The sequence below is a fragment of the Dendrobates tinctorius genome, unplaced genomic scaffold (assembly GCF_039654945.1).
Source record: "Dendrobates tinctorius isolate UK_male_01 unplaced genomic scaffold, ASM3965494v1 ptg000084l, whole genome shotgun sequence".
NCBI lineage: Eukaryota > Metazoa > Chordata > Amphibia > Anura > Dendrobatidae > Dendrobates > Dendrobates tinctorius.
Genome location: NW_027361752.1, coordinates 37,922,669 through 37,950,115, shown reverse-complemented (window position 1 = coordinate 37,950,115; position 27,447 = coordinate 37,922,669). Strand labels below are relative to the sequence as shown.

Below are 27,447 nucleotides of genomic sequence, written 5' to 3'. Positions count from 1 at the left end.
TCAGGATCCTGAGGCCTCACAAACATATCACATTACTCGCTCAGCAGCTGCTCATACACTCAGTCACTGTCACTCAGACTGTGTCACATATTTAAGTTTAAACCAAATACCTCACATACGAAGGTGTGATGAATACACGTGTTTCAACCCAAATTATCCTAATTATCAATGCATTGTAAACTATTTAAATTTAGTCTTAATATTTCTTTGAATATTCCCCAAATACACATGACATAAATATATGTATAGCTATACTTGACATTTAGGCCTGGAAAAAAATTCTATTGCTTTGCAAAAGCTGAGACCCCTTTAAAAATTCTTTCCCTAAGGAACAGGGACATAGTATACTGGTCTGGTATACTTATTAGAACAAGGTACAAATTCCACCTGCTGTGGTTGTCATTCGAACCATGCAGGAAAAGCACACACACACACATTTTAAAATGCAATCAGTTATTTCCTTTTAAGGGTTAGATATATAAAATCATGCAATTATTGCAACTTCCTGTGTAAATAAAGGCATAAATCCTTGTAAGAGAATTTTTCCCGATTAAGTCCTGCTTTGAAATGAAAATTCTAAGGAAACATAAAAGATAAGGTTAATATCATATTCATAATTCTAAGTATTATTACTGATGTAGATTTTAATTTTCATTAAAAAAAAAAATACAGTTCTACTATTTCTACTTCTACAAACACTCTATATATACAGTATGAATATGTATATATCCACAAACCATAAAACTACAGGATTATAACCTATAAAATAATTACATATAACTCACTAATTGTATAACACTGTTACACAAAATATATATATATAATTACTTTTTCTAGCCAATTCCTACACCCATACTTATTTCTCTGCAAAAAATATCCTGAAAGGTTCTTGCCATTTTAAAGCTGATAGATTCTTGGAGCAGAGTATTCAGTTTACAGGCCATGATGTCACTCACCACCTGTTTCTGTCTGTCAAATTCGGCCATCTTTGTTACAGGAAGAAGATCAGAACTCATCATTTTTCTTAACTCAATTTGTGTCTTTTCGGTGATCTTTTGCATCATTCCATAGGGCTTGTAACAAACATGTGATTTCCTTTGTTCTTCATATATTTGTTGATTTTGAGGAAAACTCATTTTAGAAGGTTTTGCTAATGCAGGCTTCTGATAAGATTTTACTCTGACTGTCTTCACAAAATTAGCACAATTTACTTTCCTTTCACGATTCTCGTGTTTTCTGGCAAAATCAAGGGATTGCGCACATTCAAACAAAGAATCTTTTTGTGACGCAATAACACGAGATGCAGGATTTAAAAACCAAAATTTGCTTACAAAACTCCTTATGAGGGACGGTGTTTTGACATTCTCCATGACCGTTCTATACAAGCGTTCATATATGGACATAAACGTAAAAATACATTCCTTCCGACCAATCCTTAATTTTTGAAGAATATCAATATCTGGATGATTTTCATTTGATGAACAAAAAATGAGAATTTTTAATCTGTCCTCATCAGTTAAATTCTCATGTGTTTCACCAGATAACTTTAAAGATAACCTCCTGGAAAAGGTTACAGGGATCCACATTTTGAACAACTGATTCTTCTCCTCGTTAGATAAATCAAATTTATCAACACAACTTTCAAAAACCTCAGAGTTTCTACAAACATCTATTTTGTTTTCATATGCAGGTATTATTTTGCATATCTTAAGCAAAATTTTTCTTACTTTCTTTCGGGTTTGGGCCTGTGAGTCGTCTATTTTTAGTGGTACGTCTTTCCCTTGTACGTCCTCTACGTCAGTTCTGAAGTCTCCTCCTACTTCTCCATCTTGTTCCACGTCTGCAAGGTCACCTTCAATGGCTGCTGCTACTTGTAACTGTTTCTCCACATTACAGTAAATCTCGGGAATATCACTATCCTCTACACAATCATTTTTAGATTTCTCTGACACAGATCTATGAAATATATCTACCATCTGTAGAATATTTTTTAATCTCTCTCTTTCTCTATTGAAAAACTTAGAATCTAACCTCTGATTCTCGAGTTCACACTCGGCATATAAACTTAACCATAAAACTTCTGAATTAGAATTGTCTACAGACTTAAATTTCAATTTACTCTGCTTAGCAAGACAATTAATGACATCCATTTTATCTTACCTTGAAATGTCTCAGCTTGTTCCTTTGATGGACAACACTGGGTTCCTGTTGTCTTCACACGTCTGGCTTACGTCTGGTACTTTTGGCACTTGTAGTACTTCTCAATCTATCTGGTAATTCTTACTTCTAGGTTCTGTGTGATTCTTGTAAGTAGTGGAATTCCCGATAACTTGCACATATGATTTGACGTTAGCAAAGTCCAATCCCCCTTTTGGGCAAGTGGAGGGAAATCCGCAAAAAAGTACAAAAATGCAGATCTGGCTGGCTCTCCAATGTAAAATAATGCATATCCTGTAAAATATTCAGGACTAGTTACCAGATAAAAATATAGTGGTTTATTTGGATTCTTCCATCAAAGAAAGGTTATTACAGAAAAACAGGTGAATAAAAATAAGTGAAAGAGATATTGTCCATTGTTCATAGCAAAGCAGCATGTATTCTTCTTTCTCTCCGGGATCTCACATGGCAAATGGCGTCTGTCTCTCAGTTCGGCTTCTTCATAGTAAAGTAACATACCAGCTGTTATGTCATGTCATGGCCCAGAACAGATGACATCTTCGTGTCTGTCTCTCATGATGGTGAGGGAAGAAGAGCGACCTCTACAGTTAGCCATGAATTATATACGTCTCCTAAAGCACGTGGTCTCTACATATATGGAGCTGTCTTTCTACCATGAGCCAAGCTTAAAAATAGCCTATGTCGTGTAAACTAAAGCAATGTACAGAACTGAGTCTTATAAGAAATTAACGGATTATTAATATTTAACAGGCTATCAGAAAATCCTCTGAGATGTCAGTTCTCCAGTAATTACCGGCCTATTGCATTTACTACTTGTACTGATGATGGCCATTTTCCAGCAGGAATCATGTGTAATGTTTTAATATATCAGTGACCCAGAGATGAGTAATATTAGGAGACACATAAAGATGTATGGAGTGGCTTCATCTTCAGTGGTGACAGGTGTCTGGCCCATTGTGATATCACTCGTGTTCCGCTACTTGTGATGTCACAATGCGACCACCATTGTGATGTCCTGACTGTGGTTATAAGGAGGGGCATTCCTGTACAAGGCTTTGTCTGGAGAGGCTGACTGTGGACTGCACATGAAGCGATGCTTTCCTTCAGGCTAAAATGATGTTTCGGATTCTTTTATTTGTGAGCGTGCTATTAGCACCTGTGGAGGGCGCTCCTAACAACACCCGCCCCTGTGATCCCAGGGCTGAGATCCCTGCAGGTAAGAGCTTTACCGGATATTCACCTAATATGGAGGTATTGGTAATAGGTTAGATGATACATGTCATGGAGGATTCTTCATGTGTTACTTGTGATGTTCGGAGTCTTCACATGTGATCTTCATCTTTTCTCCCCTTAGATCACTTTAGTATATTTATTATACTTGCTGCCGTCTTCATCTTCATTGGATTTCTCTTTGGTGTCATCTGTACCATCATATTTAGGTAAGTCTCAATGATTTATGGGCTACATGGGAGTCTGTATAAGAAAAATCACATCTTCAGGTCATCACACGAGTCAGTGACGGGTACAATCTCGTGTAGACGCTTAGTGGTTCCTAACTCGGGTCTGTCCTGATGTGAGCACAATGGGCTATTCTGTATGAAATAAAAAAAATAACTGATTGTCATAGACACCAAAACTTACTGCAAAAAGGAACAGAGAAAATAGATGAAGAACAATATATCTCATTATAGCATTGTGCAGAATATAGAGATGGAATACTTTATAATGTGACTTCTGTTTATCATTTTACAGACATCTAAAAAAGAATTTCTGGAGAGAAGTTACAAGACAAGATTCCTTGGAGGCAGATATAAAGAGTAGGGCTGCTCCTAACGGTAAGTGCGGCCGTCACCAATCTGACATTAATATCTATGTACATACAGATTCATCTTGGTGATTACATGGATGAAGTCCATATTGTAAAGCTGAAGGATTACTCTAGTGACGTTCTGAGTCGTCTTACAATACATGAAATCTATTTAAAAGAAAATAGCAAGTGAATGCCATAGAGACAGAAGAAACAATCTAGAAGAAATATATAGGAGTTTTCCATTTGAAATGCTAATTTCAATGTTCTGTGTTACAGGAGAACAAGAGGATGAAATAACTATTGTTAATGATGATGCTCCTCATGGACCCATGGCTGAACCAAAAGATGTCCACAAAGACACCAACATCTCTTCGCCTGGCCCCCATTATGTCTTGACCAATATCGACCCGTATAAGGATATGATCATCTCCTCTGCCAGTAAGTTTCAGTCTTGTATTACATGTACTATAATGTGTAACAGATAAAAAAAAGTCTCTAAAAGAAGCATGTAGGTAATTAAACCCTATAAATCAAGTTCATCCTGGTGGTCAGGTCCATCTATCTATAAATTTCACAGTACCGTTTAGAGGTTTCAAAATTTGTATAATATTAATATTCTTTGGCAAACATATTAAAACTTGTATTCAATTAATGCTAATGTCATTGTTTTCTGTTACAGAAGAACAAGAGGATGAAATAACTATTGTTAATGATGATGCTCCTCATGGACCCATGGCTGAACCGAGAGATGTCCACAAAGACACCAACATCACTTCGCCTGGCCCCCTTTATGTTTTGACCAGTATCGAACCGTATAAGGATATGATCATCTCCTCTGCCAGTAAGTTTCAGTCTTGTATTACATGTACTATAACGTGTATTTAGCAGATAAAAAAAGTCTCTAAAAGAAGCATGTAGGTAATTAAACCCTATAAATCAAGTTCAACCTGGTGGTCGGGTCCATCTATCTATAAATTTCGCAGTACCGTTTAGAGGTTTCAAAATTTGTATAATATTAATATTCTTTGGCAAACATATTAAAACTTGTATTCAATTAATGCTAATGTCATTGTTTTCTGTTACAGAAGAACAAGAGGATGAAATAACTATTGTTCATGATGATGCTCCTCATGGACCCATGGCTGAACCAAGAGATGTCCACAAAGACACCAACATCTCTACGCCTGGCCCCCATTATGTCTTGACCAATATCGACCCGTATAAGGATATGATCATCTCTGCCAGTAAGTTTCAGTCTTGTATTACATGTAATATAACGTGTATTTAACAGATAAAAAAATCTCTAAAAGAAGCATGTAGGTAATTAAACCCTATAAATCAAGTTCATCCTGGTGGTCGGGTCCATCTATCTATAAACTTCAAAGTACCGTTTAGAGGTTACAAAATTTGTATAATATTAATATTCTTTGGCAAACATTAAAACTTGTATTCAATTAATGCTAATGTCATTGTTTTTTGTCACAGAAGAACAAGAGGATGAAATAACTATTGTTAATGATGATGCTCCTCATGGACCCATGGCTGAACAGAGAGATGTCCACAAAGACACCAACATCTCTACGCCTGGCCCCCATTATGTCTTGACCAATATCGACCCGTATAAGGATATGATCATCTCCTCTGACGGTAAGTTTCAGTCTTTTATTACAGGTACAATAACATGTATTTAACAATAAGAAAATGCCTAATAAAAAAGTCTCTAAAAGAAGCATGTAGGTAATTAAACTCTGGTGTTTGGGTCTCTTTATCTTCAAACTTTATTGTACCATTTAGATGTTACAAGATTTGCTTAAATTATTTAAGAAACATATATAGTCTTGTATATAATAATGCTAATTTCCATGTTGTGTGTTACAGAAGAACAAGAGGATGAAATCCTGAATGTAAATGATGATGCTCTTCATGGACCGATGGCCGAAAAGGGAGATGTCCTCAAAAACATCTCTACACCTGGTCCTGATTATGTCATAATCAATATTGACCCATATGTGGATGTGATCAGCTCCTCTAACGGTAAGATCTCAGGCTTTTACAAAAAGTGTTTGTAAGAAAAAAAAACAGTCTACTATTGAAAAAATCTTTATAAAAAGCATGTAGGTGAATAAACCCTATACATAGAGGTAACTTGTGGGTTGGTGCCTCTGTTTTCATACTGTACCATTTAGAGGTTATAAAACCTGCATGATATTAACAAACATATAGAAACTTATTTTATTAATGCTAATTTCAATGTTGAACGTTACAGAAGAACAAGAGGATAAAATCACTAATATAAATGACGATGCTCCTCGTGGATCTGTGGCTGAAAATAGAGATGTCTTCGAAAACATCATTGTCTCTAAGCCTAAGCCTGATTATGTAATCATCAATATGGACCTGGACGAGGAAGTGGTCACCCATTCTGACAGTAAGTTTATTTTCTCTTCACATTGATAAGGAGAATGCTTACTACCATAAATATCATCAGTTCTTCTAATTTACATAACATAGAAAAATTAAAATCTACCATTAACAGCAATATATTATTGAATTGCTGTTATAATCAATTTCCTAGTATTTTATGGCTCTCCGACCCCAGACAGAGTAGAGAAGAAGCAATGGGCACTAACGTTCTAAACGTTGAAAGCATTATTTTTCTTTATGGCAGCTAAAGCGTCAGTAACATATGTACCATGAGGGAGGGATTCCTAATAAACTGTAAACTAATAATACAAGATCAAAATATAATAGTCAGGAATAGTACCCTATCACAAGAATGATCATGTGTAGAACATACCTGAACAATGAGATTAAATAATGCCACTATATTTTACATAGTATTGAATTATAATCTACTGATAATGGACGACAGGTAAACATCCTCTGTTGCCCCACTCAATCTGACAGCATGTATACATATTAATCTTTACTATCTTGCTGATTTTGTAACATGTATTTTCCAGATGAAGAAGAGCGAGGTCTCGCTGTGTTCCCATAATGAATATGGGATCCAGCTGAAGACGACAACTTCACATCAACACAAAGAGACAGATTCCGGGCTCGGTCTCTGTTCTCCACCACTGGATATGACATTTTCTGGACTTTCCGCAGCTAGACGCACTCACAGAACAAGTGAGTTTCTTTCTGCACATGAGACAGATTCCAGGCTTGGTCTCTGATCTCAATCACTGGATACGACATTTTCTGGACTTTTCGCAGCTAGACGCACTCACAGATAAAGTGAGATGCCTACTGCACATGAGACAGATTCCGGGCTCGGTCTCTGATTCTCAACCACTGAATATTACAGTTGCTGGACTTTCCGCAACTAGACGCACTCACAGATAAAGTGAGATGCCTACTGCACATGAGACAGATTCTGGGATTGGTCTCTGATTCTCAACCACTGAATATTACAGTTGCTGACCTTTCTGCAACTAGACACACTCACAGATAAAGTGAGATTCCTACTGCACATGAGACAGATTCCGGGAGCGGTCTCTGATTCTCAACCACTGAATACTACAGTTGCTGAACTTTCCGCAACTAGACGCACTCACAGATAAAGTGAGATGCCTACTGCACATGAGACAGATTCCGGGCTTGGTCTCTGATTCTCAACCACTGAATATTTCAGTTGCTGGACTTTCCGCAACTAGACGCACTCACAGATAAAGTGAGATGCCTACTGCACATGAGACAGATTCTAGGCTCAGTCTCTGTTCTCAGCAGTGGGTAAAACATTTGATGGACTTTCTGCAGCTAGATGTAATCACAAATCGAGTGAGTTACCTGCTGCACCATGACACAGACTCCGGGCTCGGTCTCTGTTGTCATCAGTGATCAACTACAGCCCAAGGGAAGGGCATTCCTTCAGCCAAGGTTCCCTAGAGGTTTCCACCACTGGGGGGTTTTCCTCTCCTGAGTGCTGAAGGTTGACTCTTCGTGAGTCAATGGCCCATTGTCCTCATTATTATCAGGGCACTTTTTAAAGACTATTGCTCTGACTTCTAATGGGAACTTTTACAATACCAACCTAGAAAGTAGTTAATAAAGAAGTCATTGAATCATATGTAGCCGTGTATCTTATAGTCGTGTTTTCTCACAATCAAACTCATTTGCCACAAATTTAAAGTTCCTCATTAATCGTGCCCTTCTTCTTCGGCCTATTTCACAATGGGGCTGGGACCTCCAGTTCGACCACAACTTTAATGTCACTGCACACCACACAGTTATGGCCCACACATGACATCAGATCTTTGCGACGTGAGTCACCTGAGGACTGGTTATTGCCTTTGGGGATGTTCATCAGTGGAAAGTGCTCTGTAATGGCATGGCTCGAAAAAATGTCAGAGGCCTGTTCGAGCTGGAAGTTTCAACTCAGGATGAAGAAGACAAGATGCTTGCAACTAGAGAAGGCGAAAGAAACTTTTTCCGGCCTTCTATGGTTCAGGAAAACAGTGGCTGAAGTTGGCAGCCATAATGCTTAATTTGAGGGGAGCAAATTGCAAAAAATGTGCATTCTGGAGAATATGAATTTTTGTACAGTACAAGTTGAATTCTCTAATCTCCATTAAATAGTCTTTAGGATACAATGATTTTGACCCGCACCCAAAGCACAGCACTACACCGGTAAGTGCGGGAGCTGAAAAGCAATAGAACTGAGCACATTCTTGTAATAATATACATTACATGCAGTCTCTTAAATGATGAGAAAGGCATTTGTGGTTTACCACCCACCTTAGCAATACCCCGAGTATCCGAAGCTGATAGACGTCATTGTAGGTAAATTATACCTTGCGTACCTTTAAATCAAGTAAGTGCCCTACTGTAGATTAGTAGTAAGAAACTACTTCTAAATAAACACATTACATTTGTTGAGCATGTTTTGTAAAAATTCAGTACAGCTTAAATTCATATATCTAACTCCTCACATAACACACTGTCAGGATTCTCAGGCAATCGTGTGACCACAAGTATACGATTTCCAGACCACCTGCCACATTCCCACTAGACGTGATCAGCTTTGCTCAATTCTCTCACTTGTATTGAGCATGTTTGGATGGCAGGTGACCGACCGTATGTATGCAAATCACATGCCTGCACTCACATGACTGCCCACTCCTGGCAGGTGATCGTATGTATGCAAATCACATGCCTGCACTCACATGACTGGCCACTCCCGGGCTTATACCAGTTCTACACCAGTAATTTTCAGACCATGTATGTGTATTCTGTGCAGATTCTCACCAGTGGTGTGCTTGCTGTTTGTTGTCATACATTTTGCCTTTTCATTTCCATTCTGTCCAGACCTTCTTCCATCCATAACTCTTTTCTTCAAAATTTAGCAGAGAGGACACTTTGGCATACTGCTTTTCCCGGACGCTGAAAGGTTACAATGTGATTAAAAGAGAAAGATCTATAGATAAATAGGAAAAACAGACAGCAGCACAAACTTGAGCAGATTTTGGGTGCAATAATTCCTGAGTAATGTGGTTGTCCAACGCAAAATATAAATGGAAAAAAAAAAAAAAATCAGGCAGCACTCCAGTTCAAGGAAAAATTGTGGACTTTAATCCAGCACCAAGTGGTGCAACGTTTTGACCTCACAGCATGTGCTTGACAAAGACCGTGCTGTGACGTCGAAACGTTGCACCACTTAGTGCTGGATTAAAGTCCACAATTTTTCCTTGAACTGGAACGCTGCCTGATTTTTTCCCATTTAGATAGATAGATAGCAGATAACATTCTGTTTTACAGGAAAAGTATCACTGACAATCAGTTGGCTATACTGTATATAATTTACCATTTCCTGGATGCCCGCTCTTCCCACACCCGCATTATTAGTTGTCCTCGCATGGAGGAATACAATTATGCAAGTTTTAGCAACTTTCTTGTTCTCACATTTACTCTCTACATTACATTCGATGCCACGGGATTCTTTCACAGTAGAACAAGCTCATTCTGGGGGAAAATGTCTTCAAATAATAGATTTATTGTGTTTCCCCGCAAAATGGAAATGTCACTGTATAAAACTAAGTAGTCGGACTATTATTTATCCAGCTGGTTGCCGGCCAGGTCTTCAGTAACAGGTTAATAACATCATGACCATCAGTGCCGTCTGATCTGGCAATGTACAATTACAAATGACCTGTATTACCACAGACTGCCCAGAATCCGACTCATACACTGACAAAGCCTTAATCTAAATTCACGTCGGAATCACAGATATATTTCATGGAATGTGCTCCGGATCATGCGTGCACAGCCAGGAATGAGGAGTCTGCAGAAAGGGCAGTTGAATACAACAGGGTAAAAACAAGGGCAAGGGTAAGGCTAAGGGCATAATAACTATTTAAAGTGATTTAATACCACATTATAAGCTCTGTTACCCGTCAATTTAACTGATCGCTACTGGAGTAGATGGAAATGTGGTTTATGGAAGGAATACATGAATTTACAAGGGTTAATGGTATCATTTCTTGGGGACTATTCACTCAAGAAGTGACTTGATACTCAACTCTCCAGTCTATTACATGAGGTCTGCCTAGAAGGTTAGATATTGGGGAAACAAGTCTTTGTCTTTCTACAGCACTTGGGGCTGGGCCTCTGTGTCTTTAAAAGAAGTGGAGGTGGGTCTCTGTATCTCTACAGGAAGTGAGGGCAGGTCACTATCTCTACAGGAAGTGAGGGCAGGTCACTATCTCTACAGGAAGTGAGGGCAGGTCACTATCTGCTGGAAGCCAGGGCGGGTCTCTCTCTACTGAATGCAGGGGCGTGTCTCTGTATCTCTACTGGAAGCAGGGGGTGGGTCTATATTGAAAGTGAGGGCGGGTCTCTGTATCTGCTGGAAGCAGGTGGTGGGTCTATATTGAAAGTGAGGGCAGGTCTCTGTATCTCTACTGGATGCAGGGGCGGGTCTCTGTATCTGCTGGAAGCCAGGGCAGGTCTCTGTATCTCTACTGGATGCAGGGGCGGGTCTATCTCTACTGAAAGCGAGGGCGGGCCTCTATCTGCTGGAAGTCAGGGCGGGTCTATTTCTACTAGGAGCAGGGGTGTGTCTCTTTATCTCTACTGGAAGCGAGGGCGGGTCTCTGTATCTCTACTAGAAGTGAGGCAAAGTAAGTGCATCTCTACAGGAAGTGGGGGTGTGTCTCTATCTTTAAAGGAAGTGGGGGGTCCTTACAGCTCTACAGGAAGGGGGGGGTCGGGTGTCTCAGCAGATACCTCGTCAATGACATCGCCCCTTTGAATCTCCTTGGTGCTGATCTGCCAGATGTAGGCCGCCTGTCTGCGCCCCAGTTACAGCTGACCTTGGTGCCCTTTTGCCAAGGAAGCTACAGTACCCATTGACTATGGCACAGGCAGATAAAATATCCAAGACAGTGAAGGAATTCTTTGAAAAAGGAGTTATTGTTGAAATTACATCACCATGCAATACCCCTGTTCCCAGTCAAGAAAAAAGGTAGAGGAAGGTCAGCCTGCCCAGTACTGCATGGTCCTTGACTTGCAGGCTGTTACTGAGGCCACTATTTTCAATACGCCCATTCTGCCTAACCCACATAACCTATTGTCACAGATGCCTCACACGGCCACCACTGCACAATGATTCTTAGTATTTGTTTGCTTTCACACACAAACAGAGCAAACAGTAAGTCTGGGTGGTACTCCCCCATGGTGCCCAAAATTCACCCAGCCAATACATGGCTACCATGTCTTCAGTCCTATAGGACCAGCTTAGACCATCTGACCAGGCAATCCTTCTCCAGTTTGTTGATTACTTATTCCTCTGCTGCTCCAGTAGAGATGACTGTATCAAAAACACTCTGCCCCTCCTACAGTTCTCACAGACAGTGGCTGCAGTGCTTCTCCTGTAACGAGTATGGTTTAATTTAGAACCATTAAAGGAGTCTGTGCCTTTCTTTCAATTAAAAGACTTTATTCTGGTTGTGTGTTTATTTACCATACAACTACAGGATTACTAATGGATAGCTGTCTTATAGACACACCTCTCCATTACTAATCAATGGGCTTGATGTCACCAGACAATTCGAAGGTGACGTCAACCCCACAAATATGAACCCCACTTACCAACGCTACAGGGCAAGTGGGAAGAGCTAGGGAAAGCTCCAATAGATGCGCCTTTTCCGGGTGGCTGCGGGCTGCTATTTTTAGGCTGGGAGGGGCCAATATCCATGGCCCCTTCCCAGCCTGAGAATACCAGCCCCCAGCTGTGTGCTTTAGCTTGGCTAGTTGGCGAAAGTTGAGGAGACCTCACATCGCTTTTTTAAATTATTTATTTAAATAATTAAAAAAAATCAGAGTGGGAACCCATCTATTCTTGATAACTAGCCTTGCTGAAGCTGACAGCTGAGGGTTGCAGCCCCCAGCTGCGAGTTTTGCCAGGTTGGTTATCAAAAATAAAGGGGAACCCACACCATTTTTTTTTTTTAAATTATTTATTTACAGTGCAGGCTCCGGCTGATGAATACTTCCATCAGCCACCGCCTGCTCTCCCTGTTATTAATGGCAGCAGGCGTAGGCTGACGGGAGCAGTAGTCCCATCAATTGACGCCAATGACCGGAGATAAACTTTTTACCTCTGATCACAGTTGCGGGCTCACGCTGTTATTTGACAGCATAGGAACCACGCCTGTCTGACTGACAGCAATAATTTTATCACTGATCATAAGCTGTGTTTGCTATGCAGTCATGGGGCTGAACCCGAACAGAAACACGGACTTCCTGGTGAAGTCCATGCTCGAACAGTAGGTGTTCGGTACAGACGCTGAACTTTACTGTTCGGGTTCGCCCATCTCTAGTCATGTTACCAATGCCCCATTATACAACCCTGACCATGAGCTATTTGTGGATGGATTGTATGGCTTTGATGGCCAGTTCTACACTGGATATGCTGTTGTCTCCCTCGACTAATCCATAAAAGCAGAACCGCTGCCCCCACATATCTCCGCCCAGGAAGCTGAACTCCGTGCCCTTGAAAAAGCCTGCAGACATGCTAAAGACCAAACTGTCATCATTTATACAGACAGCCGCTATGCTTTTCACATAGCTCATGACTATGGACCTATATGGAGAGCTCAATCTTTCCTCACAGCAGCAGGCAAGCCTATCAAGAATCATAAATCCGTCCCACGCCTGATGGAGGCCCTACTTTTACCTGAGAAAGTTGCCATAGTGAAAGCCAATGGTCATGGAAGTCTAAACCACAGCAAAAGGCAACCACCTGGCTGACCAGGCTGCAAAATCTGCAGTTTATCTATCAAGAGACATCCCTGCGAGGGTGGCCTCCATCACGGACCCACATGTGACCAACGAGTTTCTCCAAAAGCAAAAAAACAGGCTGATGTTGAAGAATTCGCCAGATGGAATAAATGTGAAAAACATGGTGTTGAGTTTTATTTCAAACTAGCTGAAGAGCCCGGCGCTGCCCGGGCATAGTAACTAACTGTGGTTAGTTATAACAAATTATAATAGTCCCGTGCCCATATACCCATCATACATATCCACCATACCATAGGCCCGTGCTCATATACCCATCATACATATCCTCCATCCCAGAGTCAAGTGCCCATATACCCATCACACATCCTCCATCCCATGCCCATATACCCATCATACATATTCTCCATCCCATAGTCCCATGCCCATATACCCATCATACATATCCACCATCCCAGTCGAGTGCCCATATACCCATCACACATCCTTCATCTCATAGTCCCATGCCCATATACCCATCATACATATCCTCCATCCCATAGTCCCATGCCCATATACCCATTACCCATCATATATATCCACCATCCCAGAGTCGAGTGCCCATATACCCACACATCCTTCATCTCATAGTCCCATGCCCATATACCCATCATACATATCCTCCATCCCATAGTCCCATGCCCATATACCCATATACCCATCATATATATCCAACATCCCAGAGTCGAGTGCCCATATACACACACATCCTCCATCCCATAGTCCCATGCCCATATACCCATCATACATATCCACCATCCCAGTCGAGTGCCCATATACCCATCACACATCCTTCATCTCATAGTCCTATGCTCATATAACCATCATACACATCCTCCATCCCATAGTCCCATGCCCATATACACGTCATACACATCCTCCATCCCATAGTCCCGTGCCCATATACCCATTATGACATCATCATCATATGGCAACCGTTATGACATAACCGTCACCATTGCAACCAAGACATCATCATCACCATGGCAACCATTGTGACAGCATCTTCGCCATTGCAACCTATTATGACATCAGCGTCGCCATGGCAACCATTATGACATCATAATGAGGTGCGGGGCTTGATACACACACACACTTTTTCCCCATTATGTAGATAGGGACAAAATTGTTTGGTGAATTGGAACGCGCGGGGTTAAAATTTCGCCTCACAACATAGCCTAGGACGCTCTCGGGGTCCAGACGTGTGACTGTGCCAAATTTTGTGGCTGTAGCTGCGACGGTGCGGATGCCAATCCCGGGCATACATACATACACACATACACACATACATACATACATACATACACACACTTGAGCTTTATATAATAGATAAATGATTTTATTCTTGCCGTGTGTTTATTTCAATACTTACTTATGGGGTAAGTAATGGGGGCGTCTTATAGACTCCTCTCCATTACTAACCCCTGGGCTTGATGTCCCCTGACAATACAAAGGTGACATCAACCCCAACCCTATGGATCCCACTTGACACCGTCACAGGGCAATTGGGAAAAGCAAGGCTAAGTGCCCGGTTTGGCACATCTTATGAATGCGCCATTTCTGGGGTGGCTGAGGGCTAATGTTGGTAGCCTGGGAGGGGGCCCAATATTTCTGGTCCCTTACCAGGCTATTAATATCAACCCACAGCTGTCTGTTTAGTCTTTGCTAGTTTGAATTTACAGGGGGATCCTACATCATTTCTTTTGCATGGCTCCCCATAAATTCACGAGGAAAGGCAAATCAAACAGATGTTAGCTGTTATTAATAGCCTCGGAACTTTTTGGGAGATTGTCCCCTTTCCCAGAATATTAACATCAGCCTCCAGCAGTGGGCTATCCCTCTGCTTGATATGAAAATTGCGTGGGAGCCCAGGCCTTTTTTGTTTAAATGTAATTCTTTATTTTACACAGGAGGGACACAGCAGGAGCTGAATGCAAACAACTCCCATCATTGTCGCCTGGTTGTGCTGATTTTAGGGAGGCCAAGCGAAAATGATAAGCGCTGATGGCACCTGGGATCAGCATGAACTGTACTGCTTGTTCCCAGGCGCCGGTATGTGTCATGCTGCCCTCACTTCATGTGTCTGTATTTGGGGCTCTAAAAAAATGGACCATGTAAGGACACAAAAAACGGACACGTGAAGGGGTCTAAAGCGAACTGGTCACCAGTTTTTTCATGTCTGAGCTGAGTAGCAACTTTATCAGCACCTAAAGAAGTATGTAACCCCCGACTCCCCCTGTATGCCACCAAAAAATCTTTTGAAATTCTCCTGCTCTCTATGTAATTCCTGCTGGTCCGATAGGTGTCATTACGGAGGCATCTATACCTCCTCCTGGCTTCTGATCGACGTCTTCCTGCTCTGATTGATGTGGATAATGCCTCCTGCTTAATCCACATAGCCAGGTGAAATCTCACGCCTGAACAGAGACATCTCCGGCACGTGTCTGCGCACTTTGCTCTGCCCTACTGCGGGCAGAGCCTCCAACATAAGAGCGCACAGTAGGGCAGGACAAAGTGTGCAGGCACAAGTCGGCAACGTCTCTGCGCAGGCGTGAGATTTTACCCTGCTATGTGGATGACACAGGAGGCATCATCCACATCAATCAGAGCATGATGACAGCGATCAATAGCCCTAAAGAGGAATGGATGCCTCAGCAAGGACGCCGACCAGACAGGCAAGACGTACACAGAGCGAGGGAGCGTGTCAAAAGGTTTTAGGGTGTATACAGGGGGATATATAATACTTTATGGAATGCAGCACAGGCGCTGACTAAGGTGCTAGTCTTCGATCACACAAGAAAAAAAAACTGTCGACAGGTTCCCTTTAAATGCTGTGGTTGCTATTAACCATGGCATTTAGAGAGTTAAACTGCTGCAATCAGAGGTAGATCCGATCACAGCGGACCAGGAGCACAACTTCATGCCGTTTCTCCCACATATCTGTTATGTAGATTAAGCCGAAAAATGTGAAACAAAAAAAAAAGCAATTATGTTGTTCTAATTCTGGACAACTCCTAGAACTAGAATTGCACCGAGTCCTTGTGACACCGGGATATCGGTAATGGATGAGACACAGACACAGAGTAACTTTCCTGCCCAGTAAGTGTCTGGAGGACTCTATAGGGAGCTTCTCACCCGAGTGTAAGCGATTACTGAAAAATGTATCAGAAACTGACGCTAAACAGCAGCACAATATGGAGCAGCAGACGTTGTGTCGCAGTACGGACAGTGTGTGACGTCGTTAGAATTCCCCAGGGAACATGACGGAGTGACACCTAGTGGCCAATGACCGCAAATACAAAATAAAGAGAGCGCAGCAAAGATCACCGGACACAACGGTAACAAGATAAAGAGAATTTATTCACACAACAAAAGAGGACAAACACCGGGGGGAATTATACAGAGATCTTCATTTTAGTCTCCATTTAATGTCTTTTACACCTTGGAATTGTCTTTTCAAGGAGCTGCTGTCCGCCCATTCTGCATTTAAATACGATATATCCTCATCCTCTTCCAGATTCTGCAATAAATGTGGTGTCTTATATTACATTATGTCCACAGCAAAAGGCAGAAAGATAAATAAGAGTATTCACTTTCCTTTAAGGGGCAAATCCCATCTCAGACATTGCAAACTTGCTCAGCTGTATTTGAACTCCCATAGAAGTGTATAGAAACGGGAAAGGTAATTAATGTACAATTGGTGGGGGTCCCACTTAATAATAATAATAATACATTTTATTTCTATAGCGCCGACATATTCCGCAGCACTTTACATTTCAGAGGGGACTTGTACAGACAATAGACATTACAGCATAACAATAATCACATAGATCATAACAGATACCAAGAGGAATGAGGGCCCTGCTCGCAAGCTTACAGTCTATGAGGAAAAAAGGGAGACACGAAAGGTGGGTGGTAACAGTTGCCCTGATTGTTTGGACCAGCCATAATGTTAAGTGTGTAATAGTACAGACACAGAGGGCTAATGGATGCATAAAGCATGTGGGAACATGATGCGGGGAACCTGGTTATGGTAAAAAAAAACTTTTGGCTGTGCCACACAGGGATAGATTAGGTTAATGTGTTGAAGCGGTAGGCCAGTCTGATTAAATGAGTTTTCAGGGCACGCTTAAAATTGTGGGGATTGGGGACTAATTGTATTGACCTGGGAAGTGCATTCCAAAGAATAGGCGCAGCACGTGTAAAGTCTTGAAGACGGGAGTGTGAGGTTCTGATTATTGAGGATGCTAACCTCAGGTCATCAGCAGAACGGAGGGCGCGGGTAGGGGGTCTCACAGTCAGTCATGAACGGAGTAGTGTATGTGCCTCACCCCCTGCACCATTCACTTCTATAGTGACCATAATGAACTTGTGGTCGCCGTTCCCATGGACAGTGAATTAAACGGTCAGCACTGCCACTCCGTCCACACCTCCATGGGGGGGTCCGTGCTCTTTTGGGGGTTCCCAGTAATCATTCTCCGCCGATGATAAATGTAACACCCATCATTTCCTTCCCTTCGCGCACCCTGCCGTACCATGTACGTCACGACCAGGCTCCGCATGCTCAGGAGCTGAGCCCACTCCCTACAGGGCTATGCCGGCTGTAATATCGACATCTGCCTGGAACAGCTGCGATCACTGCTGATTAACTATTTCAATGCTGGCGTCAATCAGTGACATGGCATGTAAATAGGGTGATCGCCTGGGCGGGCACTCACAGGCCTCCTGAGACGCGCTCTCGGAACAGATCTGTTACCATCGGAACCAGGGACCATCTTGGTACTACTTAGAAGCTCAGCTATAGTCCGAGCATCAAAGGACCCCACAATGTACACGATATATCGAGATACTGTGATATTGCAGCATGTAGTAAAGGCAATCACAGGGTAAAGTCCCCTTCTTAAAAAAAATTATGGTAAATAAAAAAAAAACCTAAATGTAGGTGTCTCAGGTACATGTGAAAATAAAAGTCCTGTGTACCGGGAACACATACATGTCAAGGAGTCCTTACACACATCCACTGGCGGAAAAATAATAAATAAAATCTAAAGTCAACGCCATGAGTTTCAGAAAATGGCAACACAAAACCCCACTACATAAACCTGATATTGCTGTAAAACACACTGAACTAAGAGAATTATGTCGCTGCTGTAAAAGCAAAAGGCAAAAACTATTGGCAGAATTGCAGGCTGCTTTTTTCTTGTTTCAGAGCTTCACCGCACTTCGATCACTTGGATTCCCCCCCCCCCCCCCCATTTTTCAGTACAAGAGACGGTGAAATGACTGGGGTCAATCAAAACTGCAACACTTCTGCAGAAGACAAGCCCTCATACGGCCATATAGACAGAAAAGAAAAAAGCTGGATAGTAGGAATCGGGGGGATGGGGGCGGTGATAAAAGCGTAAAAACAAAAAATTTATCTGGTCCCGATAGAGCTTAAAAAAAAAAGAGGAACATTGAGTAAATTTCTTTCAGCCCCTTTCTTCGCCATTTTATATTTTGCACTTATCTCCTGTCTAATTTTCTAATATGACGGTTCAGGCTTTTAAGGATACAGCGATACCAAGTGCGCTTACTGTTTGGAAAGGGAAAACCTTTGTTTTATTGTTTCTATTTGGGATCTACCTTATTCGTTGTTTTAGATTTCATAGGGAACACCATACACCCGCAGCACACACAAAACACGTGCATGTCACACGCCGGGAAGGGGTTAATGAGTGTCATGCGACCTTTTCACATGGAGGGAAGAGAATAGTGTCACCTTGAGTTCTTCCTGGCGTCGGTGGTAATACATCATCATGTTCTTCTGCTCCTCCTCGGATATCACCGGCTCCCTCGCTGGAGCTCCGTGTCCTTTCTAGTTGGATACAGAAGTCGCCACCGTGATTATAGACCGCATTCACCGTGACCGACGGAAATACATGGAAAGAAAACGGAACGCTCCTTTACGGGGTCATCCCCTTCCATATAAGCACCATCCATTGCAAAAAATAAGCTATGGTTTACTCACCCTCCCAGGGTCCAGCACAGTGACTGAGCTGCTGCTTCGGTCCCTGTCTACACAGGCAGAGACGTAATGTCACCACTGCAGCGGCTGAGACACTGGGCTAAATTCCAGGAACTTAAACCAAGTTTTTTTTTTTACAATGATCTATGGGGATTAGGGAAAAGTTTTCTAAAAAGTGGATAACCCCTATGAGTCAGCCACAAGATCACTTAATACCATTGATCCCTATTGTATACCCATTTATGCGCACTACAGACATTTATTTGGCTGCAAAAACTTGTCTCTAGATCTGGAGGACTTATTTAAAGAAAAGCGGTGTAAGGCTGTGTTCACACACAGTGTTTTTTTAGCGGTTTTTCCAATAAAACCGCTAAAAATAAGCTTCCCATTCATTTCTATGCATTTTGCACTTTTTGTGCATACTGATGCGTTTTTACCGCGAACAAAACCACATCGCGGTAAAAAACGCAGCATGCTCATTGATTTTGCGGATTATTCAGTGTTTCTGGCTAGTTCTATGCGTTTTGAAAACGCGTGGAAAAAAAAAAAACCCGAGCGTTTTCTACGCAAAAACCGCGCGGAAAACGCGCAGAAAAAAACGCGTGGTTTCTGGGAAGGGAGTCAGGTTTTTCAGCAGAAATTTTCTGCTACGTGTGCACTTAGCCCAATTCTTCATTTCTCCTGCGGTGGCGCTGCATTGGAATTAAACACTTGTGTCAGGATCACTTACAGGTAACAGGTGACCGCTAGGGTTCAGATTGTAGTAAAACACCCTATAAGAAGTTTGTTGTCCTAACGAAAAGCATACCAGGCCTGACGAGTGAAATAAATAAAAAAAGGCCACATACATTCAAGAGCAGGGGGTACAATTTCCACCCCTCACATTATGCAAACTCCAAACACTTTGCACATAGTCAGTGTTTCCTGGGAAAAATTGACAGAAATTAGCGGTGGATGGAGGACTATTCCGTCTGGAGAGGACCCTGCTTTAGTCACCGCATTTTTCAGACTATAAGACGCACCCCAAATTTTCAGAAGTAAAGCAGGGAAAAAAAATGTATGTGTCAAATGGGGGTCTGTCTTACAATACAAATTCAGCTTACCGGGGAGGGGGTGTCACAGGAGGTGTTTGCTGGTCCGGCGATGATCTGGCCTCCGGTGGCCATTTTCCCAGAGGCCCCCGCACCACCGAACACTGCTGAACCTGCCGTACCTGGGATGGGAGTCAGATCATTGCCCTGCAGCATCCGACCACCGAACACCCACTCTCCCCAGCCCAGAGCTGGCAGATTTGCCCGACTCCTGCTGCCGCCACTCTCCTGGTAAGTACATTTGGACTATAAGACGCACCCCCATTTTATCCCAAAATCTTATAGTCCGAAAAATACAGTCTATATCATAAATCACGTGGCAAGGCTTATTACAGGGTCACATATTGTGTCATAAGGTCACCACCTCCAATACGTGGCGCTATGTAGAGTTTTCTTCTGGGAGGAAATGTGCCCTGGGTTAAGGAAGATTTGTCAGAGTTTCGTCACCTTTTGTATCTTCACAATGATTTTAGTTTTCTCATTTTTGCCCACATAGTCGGCGAGTTGCTGCTTCCTCAGCAGCTCCTTTCCAGCCCACCACAACTGGGCAGCGGCGTCCTCAATGACCATCTGTCCAGCCTGGAATAAGATGCAGGAATTACATTTAATACAACTTTGCCACAAATTATCGGTCCTAAAAAAAATATGGGAAAATTTATTAAATTTCTGATCTGGTATGAAAATATGAAGAATCAAACGTCCAATTACAAGATTGTGTACAACTTTAGAAAATAATATCCGAACCAGGCCCGGACCGTATGTGATCAGACAGAGGAGATTCCACCACGTGAATTCCAAGAACTCAAAAGTGGAGGTGTGAACAGGAGCCTAAATGATATTGCTGGTTTTGGAGATCTCACCATTCCTCCATCAGTGTTTTATGAAGATCAGAATTTTTAACCCCTTAACCCCCAAGGGTGGTTTGCACGTTCACGACCGGGCCAATTTTTACAATTCTGACCACTGTCCCTATATGAGGTAATAACTTTGAAACGCTTCCATGGATCCCGGTGATTCGGACATTGTTTTCTCGTGACATATTGTACTTTATGTTAGTGGTAAAATTTCATTCATATAACTTGCGTTTATTTGTGAAAAAAATGGAACTTTGGTGAAAATTTTGAAAATTTCGCAATTTTCCAACTTTGAATTTTTATGCCTTTAAATCACAGAGATACGGCACACAAAAAACTTAATAAGTAACATTTCCCACATGTTTACTTTACATCAGCACAATTTTGGAACCAACATTTCTTTTTGTTAGGAAGTTATAAGGGTTAAATCGCTGGTCAAATTTTCTCATTTTTGCAACACCATTTTATTTTTAGGGACCACATCACATTTGAAGCCACTTTGAGGGGTCTATATGATAGAAAACACCCAAAAGTGACACCATTCCAAAAACTGCACCCCTCAAGGTGCTCAAAACCACATTCAAGAAGTATATTAACCCTTCAGGTGCTTCACAGGAATTTTTTGAATGTTTAAAAAAAAAAATGAACATTTAACTTTTTTTCACAAAAAAAATACTTCAGGTCCAATTTTTTTGATTTTACCAAGGGTAACAGGAGAAATTGGACTGGAAAAGTTATTGAGCAATTTCTCCTGAGTACGCTGATACCTGATATGTGGGGGGAACCACTGTTTCGGCGCATGGCAGAGCTCAGAAGGGAAGGAGCGCCGTTTGACTTTTTCAATGCAAAACTGGCTGGAATTTTGATCGGATGCCATGTCACGTTTGGAGAGTCCCTGATGTCCCTAAACAGTGGAAACCCCCCACAAGTGACCCCATTTTGGAAACTAAACCCCCCCCCCCCGAGGAACTTATCTAGATATGTGGTGAGAACTTTGAACCCACTCACAGAAGTTTATAACGTACAGCCATACAAATAAAAAATCTTTTTTTTTTCCACAAAAATGATCTTTTAACCCCCAATTTTTATTTTCCCAAGGGTAACAGGACCCTAAAAGTTGTTGTCCAATTTGTCCTGAGTACACTGATACCCCATATGTTGGAGAAAACTACTGTATGGGCACACGTCAGGGCTCGGAAGGGAAGTAGTGATGTTTTGGAATGCAGATTTTGAAGGAATGGTCTGCGGGTGTCATGTCGCGTTTGGAGAGCCTCTGATGTGCCTAAACTGTTGAAACTCCCCACAAGTGACCCCATTTTGGAAACTAGACCCCCTACGGAACTTATCTAGATGTGTGGTGAGCACTTTGAACCTCCAAGTGCTTCACAGAAGTTTATAACGCCCGGGCGTGAAAATAAAAAAAAAAAATCATTTTTTTCCCACAAACATGATATTTTTGCCCCCAATTTTTTATTTTCCTAAGGGTAACAGGAGAAATTGGACCCCAAAAGTTGTTTTGCAATTTGTCCTGAGTAGGCTGATACCCCATATGTGGGGGTAAAACACTGTTTGGGCGCATGGCAGAGCTTGGAAGGGAAGGAGCACCATTTGACTTTTTCAACGCAGAATTGGCTGGAATTGAGATCAGACGCCATGTCACGTTTGGAGAGCACCTGATGTGCCCAAACAGTGGAAACCCCCAATTCTAACTCCAACCCGAACCCCAACACACCCCTAACCTTAATCTCAGCCCTAACCCTAAAGGGAAAATGGAAATAAATGCATTTTTTTTTCATTTTATTATTTCTCCCTAACTAAGGGGGTGATAACGGGGGGGTTTGATTTACTATTTATGGCGGGTTTTTATATTTGGCGGCTGTCGCACGCTAAAAGACGCTTTTTATTGTAAAAATAGCTTTTGCATCACCACATATTGAGAGCTATAATTTTTCCATATTTTGACCCACCGAGTCATGTGAGGTCTTATTTTTTGTGGGACGAGTTGACGTTTTTATTGGTACCATTTTCGGGCACGTGACATTTTTTGATCGCTTTTTATTCCGATTTCTGGGACGCAGAATGAACAAAAACCAGCGTTTCATGAATTTCTTTTGGGGGGTGCGTTTACACCGTTCCGCCTGCGGTAAAATTGATAAAGCGGTTTTATTCTTCAGGTCAGTACGGTTACAGCGATACCTCATTTATGTCATTTTTTGGCGCTTTTATGCGATGAAAACAATTTTATATAAAAAAATTATTATTTTTGCATCGCTTTATTCTGCGAGCTATAACTTTTATTTTTTCACTGATGACGCTGTGTGGTGGCTCGTTTTTTTGCGGGACAAGATGACGTTTTCAGCGGTACCATGGATATTTATATGCGTCTTTGTTTGAGCGTTATTGCACTTTTTGTTCGGCGGTATGATAGTAAAGCATTATTTTTGGCTTCGCTTTTTATTTTTTATGGGGTTTGCTATAGGGGTTAACTAATGGGACAGTTTTATAGGGTGGGTCATTACAGACGCGGCGATACTAAACATGTGTACTTTGCAAAACGCTTCCTCATGCCTGCGCTCTGCAGGCACTGAGGAAGCCGCCTCCCTGCAGGCCCCCGAAGGTCCCCGCCGCCATATTGGATCCGGGGACCTGCAGGGAAGGAGGCCCCAGCAGCAGCACTGCACACTGCGCTGCGGGTCGCAGGGAAGTACGGAGGGAGCCCCCTCCCTGCCGATGCTTCCCTAAACCCCGGTACACTGCGATCGTGTTTGATCGCAGTGTGCCAGGGGTTAACGTGACGGGGGCGGTCTGTGACCGCCTCTGACACATAGTGTCGGGTGTCAGCTGTGATAATCAGCTGACACCCGGCCGCCATCAGCGGTGCTCCCCCCGTGAGCGCCGCTGATCGAGATGACATACTATCACGTCCTTGGTCATAGGGGCCCGGGTCCCTTGGACGGGATAGTACGTCAGATGTCAGGAAGGGGTTACAGAATCTGAGTCGCTCATAGAGGGTTAATAACACCCCATCTACCTGAGTTCCTGAGAGATCTTCATTATTTTCAAACTCCATCCGGATAGGGTCGTGAGGAGGTAACCCCATGGGATACACAATCATGACAGCCCCCCGGAGCTGATCCAACGCATCTTTTACCACGTCCATTGTGACACAAATATTGGCTTCTGCTTGTTTCTGGATTAAACAAAAAAAAAGAGACAAAAGCATAGCAGTTGTTAGAGTCTCGTCATACGAAGCAAATACAGGCGATTATAATATATATATATGTGTGTTTCATTTTTACGAAGTTATGATTTTCATATGACTTTGCTTGGATCCTTTGTGTAAGTCATCTAAAAGATCCATGTAAAAAATTTTAGCGAAATCGATTAATATTTAGGGGTTGCACACTTTGATCACTTTTATCTGAAAGTACTGAAATTCATGAAAATGTATCATCGAGATCACACCAATGTGTACGCTGTGTTTCTATTATGTTTTGCAGGTAGTTAAACTGAAAATGAGTACTAGAAAGGGAATTTGGTTACTTGAAAAGGGGCCTGGTGGTGAATGTTTGGGAGCTCGACTCCCTTCCAAGGAACAAGGGCTTTTAGTTCTTATTTATCCATCACAAGGAAATGAAAGAAACACTCTGGTGTGCTGCTAAATCCACAAGTATTAAACTACAGGAAGTGTGGAAGACAGCAAGCATCCCAGTCATGACGGAGAACATCCGAACTCGTATACAGAAGTTCTACAAGGAACATCAACATCTGGGTAAAGAGAAATCAAGAAGCACTGCCAAGGCAAATATGACGCGGCAGATTTGGAAGGTGATCTTGAGGAGCTATTTGATATTGCCAGGCAAATGTGATGTCCATGAATAGCGCACTAGAAGACGATAAAGCATTCCTCATGTCACAAAGAGAGGATCCTAGGAGTCATCAATGAGTGGTGTAGATAAGGTTCTTGCCTCACAAATTAAAAAGAAGAAAATACAGAAGAAAAGGAGGCATACAAGATGAAACAAAGAAATCGCCAAAATGAACAAGACACTTCTAGAGGATCACTCAGTCTCATCTCCATCATCCATTCACGAAGAGGACGAATTTTCTGCACCACCAAAAGTCTTGTGCAGGTCATAGATTAAAACCTCTTGATTACACACTCACGGCTACATGGGATCGAGAGCAACTCTCCATTCGACAAGCAAGTACTTCATTTATTGCAACTGCAAAAAGCCTTGGTCACGATGTTTCATGCTTTTCCATATCTCCATCTACCGTTTTCCGAGCTCGGACGATTAACAGAAGACAAATGGCTGAGAACATGGAAAAGTCATTGTTTGAAAATCCTCCTCCTTTAGTCTTACATTGGGATAGGAAATTGTTGCCCTCGGTTGCCTGTGGGAGTGTCACAACTCGAGAAGATAGTTGCTGTTCTTGTAACTGGATAAGATTTTGAGCATTTGCTTGGCGCACCTGTTGCCCAGAAAGGTACTGGTGAGCTAATGGCTGAAGTTGTTATTCAGGAGGTGGACCGATTCGCGCTACGCGACCTTATCATTGGTAGATCTTTGGATACAAATGCATCTAATACAGGAATGATCCAAGGAGAACGTATCAGAATTGAAACTGAATTTGGGCGACCATTGTGGTGGTTGTTTTGCCGCCACCACACCCACGAATTAATCTTGAAAGGAGTGTTTAGTAACTGTTGTAACATACCATCAAGCGGTCCTGACATCCAGATTTTCCGAAAGTTGCAAAATCAGTGGAATTCAGTTGATAAGAAGTCCTATTCCACGAGGTTAGATGAAGAAAATCCCATTCAAGGTTTTCTAGAAGAACAACGTGTGAAAATGGTGGACAACCTCAACAATGTCTTGAAAGATGGCAGTCATCCAAGAGAAGATTACAAAGAGCTATTACAACTATCACTTCTATATCTTGGAGGTTGGGATGAAAACGACTTCGAATTTAGGGTTCCAGGGGCTCGGACTGAAGCAAGGTGGATGGCAAAGGCCATATATGTTCTCAAAATTGTGCTATTCACTACACACCTGCATATTTCTAATACCGAATTGAAAGGAATAAGTCGATGGGCTCCAAAGAATGATTGGGAGATGCTACAGCTTTTGCAGTATTATCCAGATAAAGAGGTCAGAGAACGGGCCCTCACAGTGGCTAAGAGACACTAGGATTGGCATTTTTGGATGAACGTATCGGTCAGGCTGAGAAGGAGAAGAGGTTTGAAAATTTAAGAACCAAACCTGCAAAGAAAAAGGAACTGAAAGGGTTGGAAGGTAAAAACCTCGTTTTTGAAGGAAAAGACCTCAGCGATTTTGCTACAAGTAAAACAAAGACATTCTCTGAATTGTTTGGGATCCACGACGTAGAAGAATATTGCAGTGATACACTAAGAAGCTCCGTAAATGCTCTTAGGGTGTGTGCACACGCTGCGGATTGTGCTGTGGAATTTTCTGCGCGGATTTGTGTATCTGCAGATTTTCTGCGGCTCGACACCTGTCATGGAGCAGGTGCCACACCGCTGCGGAAGCCACACAAAGAATTGACATGCTGCGGATTTGAAACCGCGGAAAATTCCGCACCGTCTGCACTGCGGATTTCATTTTCCATTGACTATAATGGTACTGTACACCGCAGAAGAATCCGCAGCGTGTGCACACACCCTAAAGGTGGTGAATGACACCGCGGAAAGGGGCATTGCTCTGATAAAGACGTTTAATAATTCAGAGATGAACCACAGAAACAGTTCTTGTTAAGAGCTGTCGAGTATCAGAAAAGCCGTCACCAAGCGAACAAAAGAAGGAGCCGCATCTTTCACAGCACATTAGTGTAAATCATTTAATACGCATGATACGGCCCATCAATGTGACTGTTTATTGGCACTATCATTCTAAGTTTTTAATTGTTTGAATTTCTACTAAAAAATACTTAACATTGAAAATCCGTTTTTTTGTATACTTTTTTTTATTAAACTGATAAACGTGTGCAACCTCCAAATATTGTTCGATCGTCTTGAAATTTTGCCTATATACTTTTTACATTAGTGAGACTCGGGGGGTGTAAGCAAAGTCTGCAAAAATTTGACATTTTAAATTTTCATTCATCCATTCAATCTATGAAGCACCTTTTAAATTCAATAGTAACTATATTATGGTAGCTCCCCCTGGAGGTGAATGTTAGCAGTGCATGGCTAGGTCCGTCAGC

The 27,447-nt window shown here is 42.0% G+C and overlaps 2 protein-coding genes across 5 annotated transcripts in view; both read right to left on the bottom strand.

Moving 5' to 3' along the window:
* Positions 1-27,447, bottom strand: part of LOC141097395 (synaptojanin-1-like) — a 236,399-nt gene that overhangs the window by 59,045 nt on the left and 149,907 nt on the right. The window lies entirely within an intron of this gene.
* LOC141097394 (cilia- and flagella-associated protein 298-A-like) overlaps positions 2,481-27,447 on the bottom strand; it is a 40,408-nt gene continuing 15,441 nt past the window's right edge. Inside the window, exons 5-9 of one of the 4 annotated variants that reach the window (XR_012233939.1) lie at positions 24,251-24,409; positions 20,813-20,944; positions 19,029-19,124; positions 9,239-9,373; positions 2,481-3,770 (exon numbers count right to left, since the gene is read on the bottom strand). Coding sequence is in view for 3 of the 4 variants with exons in the window: in XM_073584529.1 (XP_073440630.1) it covers positions 16,677-16,787; positions 19,029-19,124; positions 20,813-20,944; positions 24,251-24,409 (498 nt within the window). In the remaining variant the exon portion in view is untranslated. The other 3 variants (XM_073584529.1, XM_073584530.1, XM_073584531.1) reach the window with 3 other exon arrangements.